The 17,740-nt window shown below is 40.3% G+C and overlaps 1 protein-coding gene across 5 annotated transcripts in view; it reads right to left on the bottom strand.

Moving 5' to 3' along the window:
* Positions 1-15,132: 15,132 nt before the first annotated feature.
* Positions 15,133-17,740, bottom strand: part of LOC137623048 (spermidine synthase-like) — a 97,983-nt gene continuing 95,375 nt past the window's right edge. For all 5 annotated transcript variants that reach the window (XM_068353685.1, XM_068353687.1, XM_068353684.1 and 2 more), the window contains exon 8: positions 15,133-15,618. In XM_068353685.1, coding sequence (XP_068209786.1) covers positions 15,481-15,618 — 138 coding nt within the window. In that variant the 3' untranslated portion in view covers positions 15,133-15,480. The remainder of the gene's footprint in view (positions 15,619-17,740) is intronic.

Raw genomic sequence — 17,740 nt, forward strand, 5'->3', positions numbered from 1 at the left:
TTTATTTTTGGAATGTTTTTGAGCCATATTCATTTAATAGGGACATGGTGGTAACCAAATATATGGAAGCTTCTCAATTATAGATTTATATTATACAATATATTATTCAGTAGGGGTTGAAACATTGTAACTTATTTTAGGGTTGAAACTATAACATTTTATTAATATTTGTCAAGGGTGAACTTGTACAAACTAATTGTAGTTTTCAATTACTGTGAAACTAATTTAGTTTTTCCATTGACTGTGCTTTATTCTATTGGTATTATTGAAATTAGAGCACAGGATATTTAGGCAGCTGTTTGAGATATCATTGGAATATGTGAAAATATACATAAGTATTTATGTGAATTTGCTGCTGAAAATTTAATGAAAAATTGAATAAAAGATTAAAACACTAGATCATATTTGCTTAAGCAAAACCTGTTTATTTAAAGTAATTGTAAATCAAATTTCTTATAAACTGAACTAGTACTCTAAATTTAAGTTGACTTTTTGCTTAAAATTTTGTTCACAGCTTGGATGATTATGTTGATTGTAATTATGGAATCAGTTGTTATAGATATCTATTTATTTCCTTATAAGAAAATTGCTGTTATCTGCAAAATACTTGTTCCTGTTGGGCAGATGTCTGTTACTGCTCATTCCTGTGCCAGTGTAGTCTTACAACAATGGTGATTGAGAACCTGAAAGTTGGCATTCCTTAGATATATAACTAGTGCTCTGTCAGGTGTGGTGGTTTGCTAAGTGGAGGGTTTCCTAGGGTATAAGCGTTGTCACTGATTTGTACGACTGCTTGTGCATGGTAGAGAGAGTGCGGTATCAAGATCCGATCCATCCAGGGAAGTCTCGCAGTTGGTCTGGATGAACGGTACTACCCAATTTAACACTTTCCTGGACTATCAACTATCCAACACTGAAAAAGGCACATAATGCTTTTGGTCTTGTAGTACTGAATGCAGTGCCCTCAACCGAACTCTGCTACTTCTGACCTAAAGAAGATGTCATCGTCAAAGTTCAAGAAGACCGATAAGCCAGAGCTTGTGTGATTCGGATCGAATACCCCGCATGCACGAGGGTGGAACTGGAGCAGAATGAGCGCTGTACAGTATTGGTGTGTGGTGAAGTTGCTCGTGCCTGCTACCAGTGTTGTCTCGTACGGTAGAGAGCACCGTTGATGGGGATGAATGGTGCTGATCTTTTCCTCTTCCCTTCTATTGTTTCAAGAATATTACTAGAACCCCCCTAAGAAGACTATAAGCCTGAAAGAGGTCAACCTTGGAGGAATTGGAACCTCCAATCAACAAGCTATTTCCTTACATGTGGACCATGAGCCGTGCGACTGACTCCGCCGAGTTCTGTCGCTGTGAGGTAGTCTTCATACGTATAGACACTGTGCTGGTTCTTCAGTGGGTTTTGAGTCACAGCACTTTGCCCCATCACGCTGGTCTACGTACTGATCTCCCTCCATGCAACAAGATCTTGCTATGCCCCAACATCAAGGCAAAACACTAGGTTTTCTGTCTCGCGCGTTCTCTTTCTCTTTTTTTTCTCTCTCTCTTCTCTCCTCTTCTCTCTCTCTCTCTCTCTCTCCCCTCTCCTCTCTCTCTCTCCCCTCTCCTCTCTCTCTCTCTCCCCTCTCCTCTCTCTCTCTCCCCTCTCCTCTCTCTCTCTCCCCTCTCCTCTCTCTCTCTCTCCCCTCTTTCTCTTCTCTCCTCCCCTCTCTCTCTCTCTCTCTCTCTTCTTTTCTCCATGAAACAAGATCTTGCTATGCCCCAACATCAAGGCAAAACACTAGGTTTTCTGTCTCGCGCGTTCTCTCTATCTTTCTCTTTTTTCTCTCTCTTCTCCTCTCCTCTTCTCTTTCTCTCCCTCTCTCTCTTCTCTTCTCTCTCTCTTCTCCCCTCTCTTCTCTCTCTCTCTTCTCCCCTCTCTTCTCTTCTTCCCTCTCTCTCTCTTCTCTTCTTCCCTCTCTCGCTCTTCTCTTCTTCCCTCTCTCTCGCCCTTCTCTTCTTCCCTCTCTCTCGCTCTTCTCTTCTTCCCTCTCTCTCGCTCTCTTCTCTTCTTCCCTCTCTCTCGCTCTCTTCTCTTCTTCCCTCTCTCTCGCTCTTCTCTTCTTCCCTCTCTCTCGCTCTCTTCTCTTCTTCCCTCTCTCTCGCTCTTCTCTTCTTCCCTCTCTCTCGCTCTTCTCTTCTTCCCTCTCTCTCGCTCTCTTCTCTTCTTCCCTCTCTCTCGCTCTCTTCTCTTCTTCCCTCTCTCTCGCTCTTCTCTTCTTCCCTCTCTTCTCTTCTTCCCTCTCTCTCGCTCTCTTCTCTTCTTCCCTCTCTCTCGCTCTCTTCTCTTCTTCCCTCTCTCTCTCTCTCTTCTCTTCTTCCCTCTCTCTCGCTCTCTTCTCTTCTTCCCTCTCTCTCGCTCTCTTCTCTTCTTCCCTCTCTCTCGCTCTCTTCTCTTCTTCCCTCTTTCTCTTCTTCCCTCTCTCTCTCTCTCTTCTCTTCTTCCCTCTTTCTCTTCTTCCCTCTCTCTCTCTCTCTCTTTTCTTCCCTCTTTCTCTTCTTCCCTCTCTCTCTCTCTCTCTCTCTTCTCTTCTTCCCCCTCTCTCTCTCTTCTCTTCTCTTCTTTCTCCTTTCCTTCCCTCCCTCTCTCTCTTCTCTTCTCCCCCTCTCTTCTCTTCTCCCCCTCTCTCTCTCGTGATATGGGAATCAAGACAGGTAACTTTCCAACACCACTCTGACTGCTCATACAAGAATTTAGATGCCATGTCGTGATTATTGGCAAGGATTTAGATGCCACGTCGTGATTATTGGCAAGGCTACACTCCACCTCAGATACAGGCACTTACATTTTCGGCAGCCTGTGAGAGTGTAAGAGTTTGATATTTCAGCCTCAAAAGGTATCCTCCCCTCTAAGTCACAATATCACTTAGTTTCAGTGCTCAGTCTAGTATGTGAGGATTCTACTGTGGTAATTGTCATGACTTAGTCTCGTGAGGGTGGGGGAGTCCTGGGACATAATCAACGCAACAACTCCTTATTCCGGCTAGCGGAGGCGGATAATCTTGGGCCTAAGTCTACATTTGTCAAGCTCCTTCCATGTATTCTTTAGTATGATACTGTCTTGCCTTCTGTCAAGGGACAGAAAACATTCATTTTTCGATACTTCCGTCCTCGTGTTTTAATCCGCCCTTTAGTTGCCATGGTCAGAGTCTGCTTGGGTGGGGCGATTGGTAGTGTAGACAGGTTTTCTCAGTTCTCTCGTCTAAGGAATCCCCTTGCTCTAATTGATCTAGCAAGGTCATTCCTCTTGTTCTTTTTTCCCTAAAATGTTAACGTGGCAGTGGATGCAGACCCTTTTCTTTTACCCACTGATGCAGCGGTGATCATGCAGATTGCAGAGCATGAGGGATTTATTCTCAACACTTGAACCTGAGCCATGGAGAAGACCTGAAGAACTTTTTGGATCAACTGTTGGTCGGGTGCAGTTGCTTTCTTCACAATGACACAGGATTTGGCAAATCCGAAAAAGAGGAAGAGGTGTACTGACTTAATCCGGTCAGGCACCAAGGCTGAGACCTTTGTCACCAGTAATCAAACTCGGGTTAACTGGGTTCTGGGTATTGAAGTGGAAGAATGATGTCACCTCTCACTGTGCCACGTAAGTGGGGTAAGGACAAGGCAGTTTCCCTAAGGAACACCTTGGTGTTGGAGACAGATAGACAAGTCTCTGGGCTTCACCAGATTGACAAACTGATTCACCACGACCCCTAGATCATTATAAAACAAGAGAAGCCTATCTCGGCTTAGGTCTTCCTGTGAGTCCGCCAAGATCAACCAATCGTCTAGGTATCATAGGAGACAAATGCCGTTTGTATTTTCTCAAGCTGATACCAGCGTGAAGATTTGTGGTGCTGTCGAGAGGCAATGACAAATTCGAGGTACTTCCTGGAAGTACGTTGGACTGGGATTGGGAAGTATGCATCTTTGAGATCGATCGTTATGAAGTCCAGAGGCCTGATCGTCTGTGACTATGACAGGCACTTCATCTTTTCACAGAACACTATGATTGGTCTCCAACCTCCAGAAATTTACAAGAAAGAGTACTGAAGAAGCCTGGGGAACAGTCATCGACCTCGTTAAGAGCGGCCTTCTTCCCTAGCATGGCCTGAACTTCTCTATTTAAAGGGCAAAGTCCTTCACCAGCCCTAGGTAATAGGATAATGATGTCACTGGTGGTTGAATTAGAGGGGGAGAGCTGATGAATGGCAGGAGGTATACTGAGCAAAGAATGTAGATCGTTCACAGTTCTGTTCCATGATACTGCAACCTCCATCTGGATTAAAGGCATTAATGGAGAAATCCCCCGCCCCAACAGAGTTGTTGATCTACCTATTTAGCATTGAAGAATTTACACGACTGGATGTGGACTGTGGCCGTCGGAAGGACACTGCCAGGTGAAGCAGATAATCCTGACTGACTTCCTTCACTTCACACTTTTCCATCAGGAATAGGGAAAGCTCTAACTGAAGCCGTACTAGAGTTCAGAACCTCATATTGTCCAATTTTCTTGTGGCTTCCCTCCTCCCAGCTACTGTTATTACACCTAGTTATAAGATTTTAACTGCTTTAGTTATGTCTCCAACGGTTTTTACTCCCGTGGGAACCAAAAAAAAAAAATATCAAAATTTATTTCTACTCCCATAGTTTTAGACTCAACAGGTCTAGATTATGACAACAAACCATCCTTGAAATATGGGACTCCAGACTGTTATTCTTAAAATATTTGAAATATATATGAAATAAAATTATAAATTAATTGAACTAAAAAGTCAAAAGACCATGTCGCAAGTAGCCACCATAGGACCCAGAGCTCGGTAATCATAAACAGAAAGTGATGAGTGTATTTTTCTAATTACACAAACCTAGAGCTCTTTACGTAGGAGTACTAATTCGGTGATAGCTCAAAACAGCCATTAAAGCTTCTGCTAGTTAACAAAAAGGGGGAAGCAATGATACACCAACCACCCCACTTACACCGGCAGACAACCATCACTTTGCAATTGTGGCAGGACATCGGGGGGGGGGGGGGGGGGGGGGGGGGGGGTGTTTGATGACAGGACCAGTAGGTCTAATGAGCTCCAGGTTTGTATAGTTGGGAAAGATGCAAATGATTCCAAATTTGTCATTTGTTCCGGCACTATATACAAACATTAAGCTGTACGTACGAGACTTGCTACATGGGTGGACGTCTTGAAATCAACTGGCTGGTGACTGTCCCAGGGTAACACTGCGCTTTGCACGAGCTGTTCAAAGAACATCCTGACACCTCGTATCCTTATAGGATAACAGCCTGGGCGACTGGTGTTAAGGTATAGAATTTAGCAATGTGACTTGACCAGGTCAATGTAATTTTGGAACTAGGCTCCTCACTTAACCTAGATGTAGCCCGACTCCACCTCACTTGCAGAATCTGGACAAATATATAAACATCAGGCTACACAAAGGGCATGGTACCCACCTGCAGTCAGCTTGCAGAGTTCCTCGGATGCTGAACCCCAAGAAAGGATAGGGTGATATAGGAAATTGCCAGTCGCTTGCAAATTCATCCTAGACTTACTCACAAATAACATCTGCCCCCAACCATCTCCTAATTGTTCTACAAGGGAGCCGAGGTGTTACATTTTGTGCAGTCATCATTGGACCTAAGGAGTATGTTTCAGCCTTTATACTGCCATAAAGGCTGAAACGAACTCCTGTTGTGTGAACCTCCTCAGGGAAGGGAGATTTCCATGAAGAAAAGCAATCTCGCCCAGAACGCAAAGAACACAAACACTAGGCAGCTTTGTCCAGGCTTGCCAGCAAACGCTGGAGAGGAGAAAGTCGACGCTTTCCTGTAGGGATGAGTACAGGTAATGTGAATTAATTGCACACTTAACAGTAAGCTGAAGCTCTGTGCCGGTGAGTATTTTCTCACAAAATCGAAATGGGTATTAAGGCGAGCAACTTGGGTTGTTCACAAACCTTCGTCAGGCAGGTGAGCTCACCTACCCACCCTGATAAAGCTCAGTGGATGGGTGTGCAACACTGCGCACGACTTCTCAGCGAAACAGTACAGTAACCCCTCGCTACTTCGCGGTTCGATTATCATGGATTTTTCAATATATTAATATAGTTTATTTCCACCATAAATCCATAAAAACCGTGATAATCGAATGTTCAAAAATTAAATATTAAAAATAATTAAAATATAAAAAATTGTGTATAATATATATATATATATATATATATATATATATATATATATATATATATATATATATATATATTATAAGAAGAAAATTAATAAAATGTAAAAAAAAAATTATTCAAGTATAATAACTTATATTTAAATAATACACTAAAATAATAATTACTGGAACACGGCCGCCATACGCTTGGTTTCTCAGTTCGCTAGCCTCATCAAAAAGTGTAGCATAGCATCTATACGAGAGACTTAACTCTTTGGTCGCAAAGATTAACCCCTGTTGTCACTGTCTGCAATTCTCCCAGGAAGCGCGATGATTGCTGGACAGAAGGGTAAGTTGCCAAGCACCTGGTGAAGGTTGACTCTCCCTCGAGAAAGGAAGTTGTCCGACATCCAAGCAAAGCAACGAAGTACACACTTAAAAGAAGCCCGAGTGACCATCTGAAGAGAATAAGAAGTGTTTTAAAACTTTAGGCCAGTTGTTTTTAATCGTAAGTCGGCTGAAATGTTTAATGGGAGAGCAAGACTATGTCTTACCTCTACCGAGCTGAAATAAAGAGTGGCGGTGGTTGTTAGTGCTGGTGAGATCAAGGTGGTTGGTCTACCCCTCCACTAAAAGGTAGTTACACCTGGCAAAAGCTTTAACAGCTGATTTCAGCTACTGTATTGCTGAAATAATACTCAATGTAAAGAATGCAAGGTTTATGTAAACAGTAGTGGCTAAACAAACCAGGATTCTTCAAGATATTGTTCGAGGAAGTAATGAAAATTGCAAGGTGGAGCATGCCAAGTATTCCAGTATTGATAGTGAGGCCAAAAGAAAAGCCAGGAATGACTGGAGAAAATATTTAGACAGTAAAGCAGATGAGGGTGACTATGTTATGGATTGAGGAACTGGCTATGGTGTAAGAATTGCTCATAGAAATATTAATGAAATCTCAACTGGGGCAAAGAAGAATAAGCATATACTCATCAAAAAGAGAGATAGCTCTTAAAGCAACAGAAGATGAAGAAAGACAACGTTGGATGGAACACATTAATGAGGTTATGAATAGGTGATATGAAGGGAATAATTTGATTAATATACCGGAAGCTGATGAAGACCCTGGTATGCCCATGAATGAATTCAGTGTGTTAGAAGTGAAAGCTATACTGAAGAAACTAAAGAGATGGAAAGCCTCGGGTTACGATGATATAACTGCTGAGATGATACTGGCGGAAAATGAAGCGACTCCCAGACTACTTGCAAGATTATTTTGTAGAATGTGGCATGAAGAAGCAAAACCTGATGAATGGGAGTTAGGAGTATTGGTGAAAATAGCAAAAAAAAAAAGAAGACCTAACTGATTGTAATAATGACAGAGGCATAACACTTACATTGGTTGTTAAGAAAATATATTATATGCTTATTATAAAGAGACTGGAGAGTAAGATTGATGAAAAGCTGAGAGATGAACAAGAAGGATTTAGAAAAGGTAGAAGTTGCACTGACCAAATTTTTGTTTTGAGACATGTTGTACAGCAATGCGTAGAATATAGAAATCCCCTTTTGATGACATTTGTGGACTATGAAAAAGCCTTTGATAATGTGCAACGGCCAATTTTGTGGAGAGTCCTGCGTTATTATGGAATTCTTAAATATCTAAATTTGATGAAATCTGTTCATGAGCATAGTAAGTGCAAAGTTAATGGAGTCTTTTCAAATGAATTTCCAGTGAACAGCAGGGTATGCCATGGAAATGTGTTGTTACCTACTGTATGTTGTTTATTCTTCCCGTGGATTTTGTAATGCGCAGAATAGCCAGAGATGGTGGAGAAGGATTGGTGATAAGGAATTTAGCAAACCTAGAGTATGCTGATGATGCTGTCATTAGCAGAATACCACAGGATTTGCAATGCTTGCTTACCAGAATACATGAAATATCACACCAGGTTGGGCTGAAGTTAAATAGAAGAAAGACAGAGATGATGAGAATGGAGTATGCAATGGTAGATGAAATATCATTGGAAGGAGAAAGGATTAATGAGGTAGAAAAATTTAAGTATTCAGGAATTATGATCACCAATACAGGGTCTTTAGAATTAGAATTTAATGAAAGATTGAAAAAAACAAATCAGACAATGGCTAGGTCAAATCTATTCTATTTACTAAGGCACTCCCCCCAATTTTGGGGGGGGGTAGCTGACAAGGGATTCAGCCAGGTTTGGCTGGTACTGTTAAGCTGCCACAGCCAACCCTCCCCCGTTATCCACCACAATGAAGTTTCATCCGCTGAATACCCTACTGCTGCTACCTCTGCTCAAGTTTTATTCCTTGAATCCCCTACTGCTGTTACCTACACGGTCACCAAGACGACCGGAGGAAGCAGCACGGCCTACCGGAACTGCATCACAATCGCTCGCCATTCATTACTATTTCTGGCACGCTCTCTTGCCTCTCTCACATCATTCCTCCTATCACCCAGAGCCTTCTTCACTCCATCCATCCACCCGAACCTTGACCTTCCTCTTGTACTTCTCCCATCAACTCTTGCATTCATCACCTTCTTTAGCAGCCACTTTCCATTCTTTCAACATGGCCAAACCACCTCAACACATTCATATCCACTATAGCTGCTAAATAATTTTTTACACTTTCTCACCCTCACTACTTCATTCCTAACCCTATCTAATTGAGATACACCAGCCAGACTTCTCAGACACTTAATCTCAAACACATTCAATTTCTGTCTCCGTCATTTTTATTCCCCACAACTCCGATCCATACATCACAGTTGGTACAATCACTTTCTCATAAAGAACTCTCTTTACATTCATGCCAAACCCTCTATTCTTTACCACTCCCTTCACTGCCCCCAACACTTTGCATCCTTCATTCACCAGACGTACATCTGCTTCCAGACCCCAAGTACTTAAACTGATCTACTTCCTCATGTAACTCTCCATTCAACAAGACATTCAACCTCGCACCACCCTCCCTTCTCGTGCATCTCTTAACCTTACTCTTACCCACATGAACTCTCAACTTCCTTCTCTTCATACACTTCTAAACTCTGTCATTAATCGACCAAGCTTATCTTCCGAGTCTACAACCAGTCGAGTATTATCCGCAAACAACAACTAATTTACCTCCCATTCTTGATCAGTCTTGTCTATGAGTTTCAATGCTCGACCATTCACCTCTCGCACCACTCCATCAACAAACAAATTGAAAAACCATGGCGATATCACACATCCCTGTCTCAGCCCCACTCTCACTGGAAACCGCTTGCTCACTTCATTTCCTATCCTAACACACGCTTACTACCAACATAGAAACACTTCACTGCTTGCAACAACCTTCCCCTAATCCCATATAACCTCATCACATTAGATATTGGTTCCCTATTAACTCTATCATACGCTTTCTCCAGATTCATAAACGCAACATACACCTCTTTGCATTTTGCTAAATATTTCTTGCATATCTGCCTAAACTGTAAAAATACGAGTCATACATCCCCATCTTCTTCTAAAACTACCCTGTACTTCTAAGATTGCATTCTCTGTTTATCCTTTATCCTATTAATTAGTACTCTACCATACACTTTTTCAAATCGCCTGAAATTACATATAAAAATCAGATTATATATCAGTTTAGTGAGATTGGTGTTACTCTATAGACATGAGTCAAGGTATGACAATGAAACAATCTCCAATAGATTTAGTAGATTTGAGAACAAAGCCCTCAGAAGGATATTGGGAGTTAAATTGCAGGACAGGATTAGACATGAAACAATAAAAGATTACTCGAGTGCCATATGTGGATGAGATCATTATGAGGGGTAGATGGAGATGGTTTGAGCAAACTCTCCGTACTCCCCAAGAGAGATTAGTTCACAGAACATTCAACTGGGCTCCACAAGGCACTAGAAGAGTTGGAAGACCCAGGTCTACATGGCTGAGGACTATGAAGCACATAATGGAGAAGTATTGAATTAAAAACTCAAGATAGAGACAACTGGCAAAATCTAAGAGTCCCTTTGCATCAATAGGCGTAGGAGATGATAATGATTAAGCAGGTTATGTGAATTTGGAACATGTGGTACACAATTCTTCATAGAATAATGTCCTCTTCAATATTATGAATTTAACTTTGAATCCTTACAATACTGAATGGATATACCAATAGCAAACTGCGTACTAAGAAAAATAAAACGAAGCACATCTAAAATGAAAAAAAATAATTGATGAAATGAGAAATACAGTATGATTTTTATGAAATCTTGAAGCATGCAAATAATTCTTTAAACTTGGATACTCACCACTCTTATATGAATTTTGCCTAATTGATCCATAGCCATGGTCAATAGCTGACTGCAGAATTTCCAAAGTCTGCTACATTGTAGGCAGCCATTACACAAATACCATTTCTATATGCAAAATATATGTAAGTGAATAAAAAGCAATCGATCTACATAAAATATAACAATGAATCAGATAAGTAAATGGAAAGAAAATACACACACACACACACACTCACTCTCTCTCTCTCTCTCTCTCTCTACTAAAGATAAAAAAACTATAATTTAAACATAAACATGACTTGCTCGATCATATTAAAATTTTGTGATCTCTATCAATATGCACTTATAATACAAATTCCTATGATCAAACAAAAACAAAACAATAATGAAATATGTGAATCATCTCTCGGCATAACTCACTTTCCCTCTACATAAAACAGAAAATCATATCACATACCTGTATACAAACTTGATTTCATAAAAAAAAAAAAAAAATAGCAATCCTTATAGCTAGACATTTACAATAAATGCCAATCACTATAATAAAGAAAAAAAAAAAACACCAAAAATTAGGAAAAAAATTATCTAATTCATATCCTAAGAAAACTATCCTTGTCTCTTCAAACAGATATATCTGATTTACATATACATACCATAAAGCATGAAATACAACATGATAAAAAAATCTCTCTCTCTCAGTACAAAAACCATACAAAGAAATTCTATCCTGTAGCACATCCTGAGCCCGTGGCCTTTGGAAGGACTGAAACTTCCTTGGTCGTCATCTGCCTCGTGATTGCGGTCCAGTGGGCTTGAATTTTTTTTTTTTTTGGAATTAGACCCCACCGGACTCTGAGGCTTTGGTTGACTCCAGCTGCTTCTCCGAGGACGCTATTTACCACGTCCTTCGGAAGAAGTCCGCTCCCCAGATTGAGGCCTTAAGTAACCTGTTAGGCTCATGTCTAATGGAGTCCTCAAGTAAGACGAGCTTCCAGCAAGTGCGACGGACCACTGCAAAGTCATATGTATCACACTGTAGTGCGTGAGGCAAAGACTTTGTCAGGATCTTAAAAAAGTGGCTCCTCTCGTAGACTAACAAAGTCTACGTGGCTAAGTTGATAGATCTACCTAGCCTGGTTCTTGCATCTTATTCAGAGTATCTGGAAGTCCGGGGAGGCGTTCACTAAACTGTGTGGTGGCACAGTCCTAGTTCAATGACCCTGCTGCGAAAGTAGCTGGTGCATCGATCCAGCATTCTTGGCCTCCCGGGAACAACAGGGAAGTTAGTTCCGGCCTCCTTAGTTGCAGCATGGGCTTGCCTTCCATATCCACCTGTAAGGTAAGGCCTACTACCTTGGTGGTACATGGTGGCGGGGTTTGCCCATCCACCTCAAACATAGTGTACGTATTCTTATGAAGGGTTAACTTAGCATCGACACATTCCCACTCATTTAAAGTCCGAACCCAGGCTCTTTTGGCTAGATAACAGTTTCCTTGGGAACCTTATCTACCCGTAATAGATCTTCCAAAGACGGGCGCTCGTATCAAGGGAAGAAGAGTTGTAAACCCGGCGTATGTTATTCAAAATCTTCTACCATAAGGGGACCACCTCCTGCTATTGTCAACATGCCCCCTGAGACCTATTTGCCTCGACTCACAGATCGTGAGAGCTCTCTCTCTCTCTCGGCTGTCTCCCTTCTCTCCTTAGTGTATAACTCAAGCCTACTTCCCGAGGTTAGGGTGCGGCGAGTAAGAATTCCACCGAGTAAGATAATTTGGTATATGAATATAAAATTAACTTGTGCCGGGAACCCCAGCGAAACACCGCCGTGACACCCAGCAGAAAAACATGCGTGCTTAAGCTAAAGGAAATAATACGAAATACATATACATACATATACCAAGGCACTTCCCCCAATTTTGGAGGGTAGCCGACATCAACAAATGAAACTAAAACAAAAAAGGGGACCTCTACTCTCTAAATAGCATTAAAAAAAAAACATGTTACGCCTCTGTCATGAAAAAGGTAGTCTTTCTTATGAGTTCTCAGCACACGGGATACCCACCGGGGTGGGAAGCGTAAGCAAGAAGTGACAAGCAGACTAGAAACAACCATCAAAATCCGTAGACTCCGGTATGCATGAAATTAAATGAATTAAACCTAATGACAGGAAGGACGAAAAAAGATACCATTGCGTCGCCGGAAAACATGCGTAAATCCGGTGCAAAACCCCAATGCTACGTAAGCAATGTAGCGCCGGAAGAAATGCGTCGTTAAAAACAAATGCTATGTATTAACTCTAACAAACTATAATCTCCGTCGCAGCCCCTCTCTCTCTCTCTCTCTCTCTCGAACCAACCATCCATAAAATTACGTAAACAAATACTGTATAGGATAAAGTAAGGTATCAGAACAGAGTAGGATGTCTGGATCCGATTAAAGAAACATAACTACCATTAGTAGATACGATTCACAAAATATCCCGGCCCTCCGGAACAGAGTAGGAATTAATAACGAGGATGGATAACCTGAGAGAGGGGAGGGGGGCCGCGAGGCGAGGCGCATACTCAGTCCTGCGCGCCTGGTGGCCAACCAAGACGAAACAAGGGGAGAGTCAGCCCCCACCCTGGGTGACTTCCCATTCTTTAAAAGCACGTGACCCAAGCCTACCCCCCTATGTAGGGAGTGGCGAAAGGCGTAAACGGGGAGAGGACACCATGGGGGGGGGGAGACTAGCTCGAAATCAGGTGACAACCGTGATCGGAGGGGGAGGTACTACCCTCCGAAACACAAAGGAAGACCTGATGCGAAGCACGCAAACAAAAACAACATATAATGGCAGACGTGAAAAACAATAAAATACAATGAAATTCAATTGAATAGGCTAAATCGGCATATTGAGTAAAATGGGGGAAAAAGGAATAATACCAAAACCTTCCAAAATTGGATAGTTGCCGACTTGGAGAGGAAACTATACCATTTTAAACAAAAACTAGTCCTCCAAAATCGGGTAAAATACCGATCTCATCAGGCAGAACTAAAATTAATCAAAACGCGTTCCGATTCCCTGTAAAAAAATAAAAAAACAATGAATTCTCGCATGAAAAGCTACCGACCGAAGCCGCTAACACTGCCCAAATAGCCTAAATAAAAGACAAAAGCATGCCAAAACATTCAATTAGATGTCCATAACACGAAAATAAGACTACAATTAGTATAAGGATCTAATAGAAAGTCTTACAAAACAAAGGGATCCCGAGGAAGCGACACCAAAAGGCCGCATACACACTCGTAAGGGAGCGTCAACAAAGCGGCCGAAAGAAAAACAAACAAGGTTATTAAATGAACGTGTGTCGCTAGCTAGAAATCCCAAACAGACAAATATAATACTCAACTTGGGAGCAGGGATCTCCAAAACACCTGACATCTTCAAAAACACAAAATAACACAGAGCTATGAAAAACACGTCCGAACATTAACGGGATGCTAACAAGGAATGTTGGGAGAACGATAGGTAGTGGTGATGGGGGGGGGGAGTAGCTGTATTGAACGACACCTCGTAGTAACGGGGGGTTTTGAGGAGGGAGAAGTCTACTGGTTTCACTCGCCCCAGTTTTAATACCAACACCCTTTAGGGGTGTGCAAGCTGGGTATATTCTTGGCATTCCATGCAACTTTTTTCTCTAGTATATTTAGCAGTATTTATACCTTAGAAATGGTGCTTTAAGGAGCATTTCACTAGGCGACACAGGTCCCTCGCCCAGAAATAGATTTTTCCTTCGTCAAAATCCCTTTCTTCGAAAACTTCATCTCTTGCACATTGTCTCTTCTCAGTTTGTTTTATAAAATTCACTCTATATAGAAATATGAGTCATCACTGCCATTGCCAGCTTGTAATACACAATATGCTTTTCAACATCATCTTGATAATATTCAACATACTGTATGAGATAATGTTAGCCAACATCTGAATCACATAACACAGCATGTGCAGACATGCATATGACACACAGGGAAGGCTCAGTACTGATGCTTTCATGGCTGAAGGCAAAAGATGACTAATGGTACTAATAAACTTTTTATGAACAAGACCTAGGAGATAGGGTTGCCAATTAGTATATTAAACCATGCAGTTGCCACGTGTACCAAAAATATGTGATTTTCCGCATCCTGGTTTACAGACTGCGCATAGGTCAATAAACGTCGGTAGTAAAACATTGTGGCAGCTCATATCTATGTCAATAGATGTACACTGTGAAGTAAGGGTTAACAACCTTTTTTAACTGTACTCTATTCATAGACAGGCATAGACGAAGATATTGTTCAAGTGTGGACATATTTTCGGGACATTTTACATTTACAGTCAAGTCTCCAATACAAGAACTTTAAAATCCTGTGTGCAATAAAAAGAATTTATAAGTGAAAAACAGAATACAAATCAATTAACAGTTTCAAAAACATTTTGTTAATAAACTTATTTTAAAAATGATTAATTAAGTGTAAGTAGCTGTAGGAATTCTTGATACAAGCTCACAACTGCTAATAAAGTCAGCTGACAGAAAACAATGGAAAGTAAGGGTTTGGAAGTTATTAATTAAATGCCCAAGTTAATTATGTTTCACTTTTCTATTTAAGAACCCGCTCTTCGAATGCCTCTCATTCTCATGTAGAACACTTACTGTATTCTAAGAGATCAATTATTCTCTCACTATGGTAAATAAAAGCATACACATACAAATACTTTAAACATTAATCTAGATTTATGTTTGAGTATATATTTGTTTCCTTGATCCATACAAAACACTTTACAAAAATATTTTCAAGACCATTTAAGTTTATATTATAACAATGGGGGGCTACTATATATATTAATGAAAATTGGTAAAACTGGAACAAAATATCTACGTTTATACATTATAAAAAAAGATATGAACATATAAGCTGTGAGGTTTTATAGTTCTACCTTTTTAAGGCTTTCCTCATAAACGTTGGCATTACAAATGAAGCACGATGGATATCGGCATTGTAGTATTTTAGAGATAGCTTTTCAACGGCTTCTTCATTCCATATGGTGACAGGCTCCCTGAATTTTGTTTTCTGAAAATTAGATTTTTGTTAATTATTACTATGAATAATGGCCATGAATGGAATTTTAATTTTTTCATTTCAATACTCGACTGATGTTCATATTAAATGGAATTTTAATAATTTTTTCATTTCAATACTTGACTGATGTTCATATTGCTTTTGTCTCCATTAGGTATGTTGGTGTTACCCCTTAAAAATGCTAATAGTTCTGGTTTTCTTTCCTTCCAAAATACTAATGGCCCTGGTAAATTAATGAGACTTACCAACATTAACATGATGTGTATGTGGTATCGCTTCTTCAGTTAAAAAGTCCCAATCCTCTTAATGACACTAGTCACTGGGGAGGAGGGTGTGTATGTATTTGAACATAAGGGAGTATAAAGATAATTTGATTAAAATGCCATTAATTTCTTTCAACTTCCCCAGATAATTATACTTGCTGACTCCCACACTCTAGTGGAGGTGGGTTGGCTAGTTGAATAAAGAGATAAGGCATTTAGTTTCCCATAACCAGTTACATATTATCCTAGATTTACCTGTAGTCTACGCTTTTGCAAATTCTAAACTCCAGATTAACATTACTAAATATTAGTTTATTACTTAAATACTCATTTATATAAAAAATACTTAATTACTGTAGAAAGACACAATTTAAAGAAAAAAAAAAGAAAAAAAAATATACAAGGTAACTAGACAGCAACACAAAAGATAATCTACCAAACTAATTAAATTCACCATGCTATCAGACCAAGTCCACAAAAGCCACTATGGACTATACAGTAAAAAATACCTGACACGTAAACCAGGTAATGTTTAACGAATACAGATTTGGTACACCAAGAGGTGCCTTTAAAACTCTTTCTAAATAAACGATTTTACTTGTAGCTGTACTTCTTATATCATGAACCCCAATTTTCAAATATCTCATTATACTTGCATCTAATTCTGTTTAAGCTTTGACACAGGCAGTAATACTGAATGACATTGCATTTGACAGAGATCAAATTCTAATTCTAATACCATAAAACAACTTAGGCAAATTACCTATAAGGTCCATTTAATCATCCAGGAAAACTATCCTGTGAACTAAGGGCCATCTCTTTTTGTACATACATACATACATATACCATGGCACTTCCCCTAATTTTGGGGGGTAGCCGACATCAACAAAGAAACAAAAACAAAAAGGGGACCTCTACTCTCTACGTTCCTCCCAGCCTAACAAGGGACTCAACCGAGTTCAGCTGGTACTGCTAGGGTGTCACAGCCCACCCTCCCACATTATCCACCACAGATGAAGCTTCATAATGCTGAATCCCCTACTGCTGCTACCTCCGCGGTCATCTAAGGCATCGGAGGCAGCAGCAGGGCCTTCCGGAACTGCGTCACAATTGCTCGCCATTCATTCCTATTTCTAGCACGCTCTCTTGTCTCTCTCACATCTATCCTCCTATCACCCAGAGCTTCCTTCACTCCATCCATCCACCCAAACCTTGGCCTTCCTCTAGTACTTCTCCCATCAACTCTTTTTGTAAAGTAAGATAATGAAAAAAAAGTGGTAAACCTTTAGTCTCAAATCAATATTTAGCCATGAAACAGGGCAAAAGAGATAAAATCATCCTTTGATTACCAAAGCGCACTTTTTAAAAAATATTGAGTGCAATTCATATTTTTGTTTTATGATGCCAAAGCCAACAGATTTAAAGTTTACCCGTGGGATCTTAAGCAAGTGATTTTCAAAGGTCTGAAACATGAACTTTTAAAATACTGTAACACTGTCTAACTTATTAAAAAAAAAAAAAAAACATTAGATCTTTTAAAGTGATTATGTTTTTCCTAACTATTCAAACTTCGAGTCCTTTTATAAGAGTAAGCTTTTATCATGGTTGAAACTTTCCTTTCAAGACTTATAATGAAGTCTCAGTAGTCACTGGTGGGTGGCAAGGAATTTCTTTCTGCTCTTATAAGCAGTCTAGCAAGGTAGCTCCTGTGAACAAGTGTACAGTATGCACGCGAACAAGAGCACGTGAATATCCAGGTTTGCTATTGCTTATAGGCAAGCACTTTATTTAGATAGGGGCGTCAACTGATGAGTGTGCTTGTCCATATGCGAGTGAGTGCACAGGACAGT

This window comes from Palaemon carinicauda, chromosome 30, assembly GCF_036898095.1.
Source record: "Palaemon carinicauda isolate YSFRI2023 chromosome 30, ASM3689809v2, whole genome shotgun sequence".
Lineage (NCBI taxonomy): Eukaryota > Metazoa > Arthropoda > Malacostraca > Decapoda > Palaemonidae > Palaemon > Palaemon carinicauda.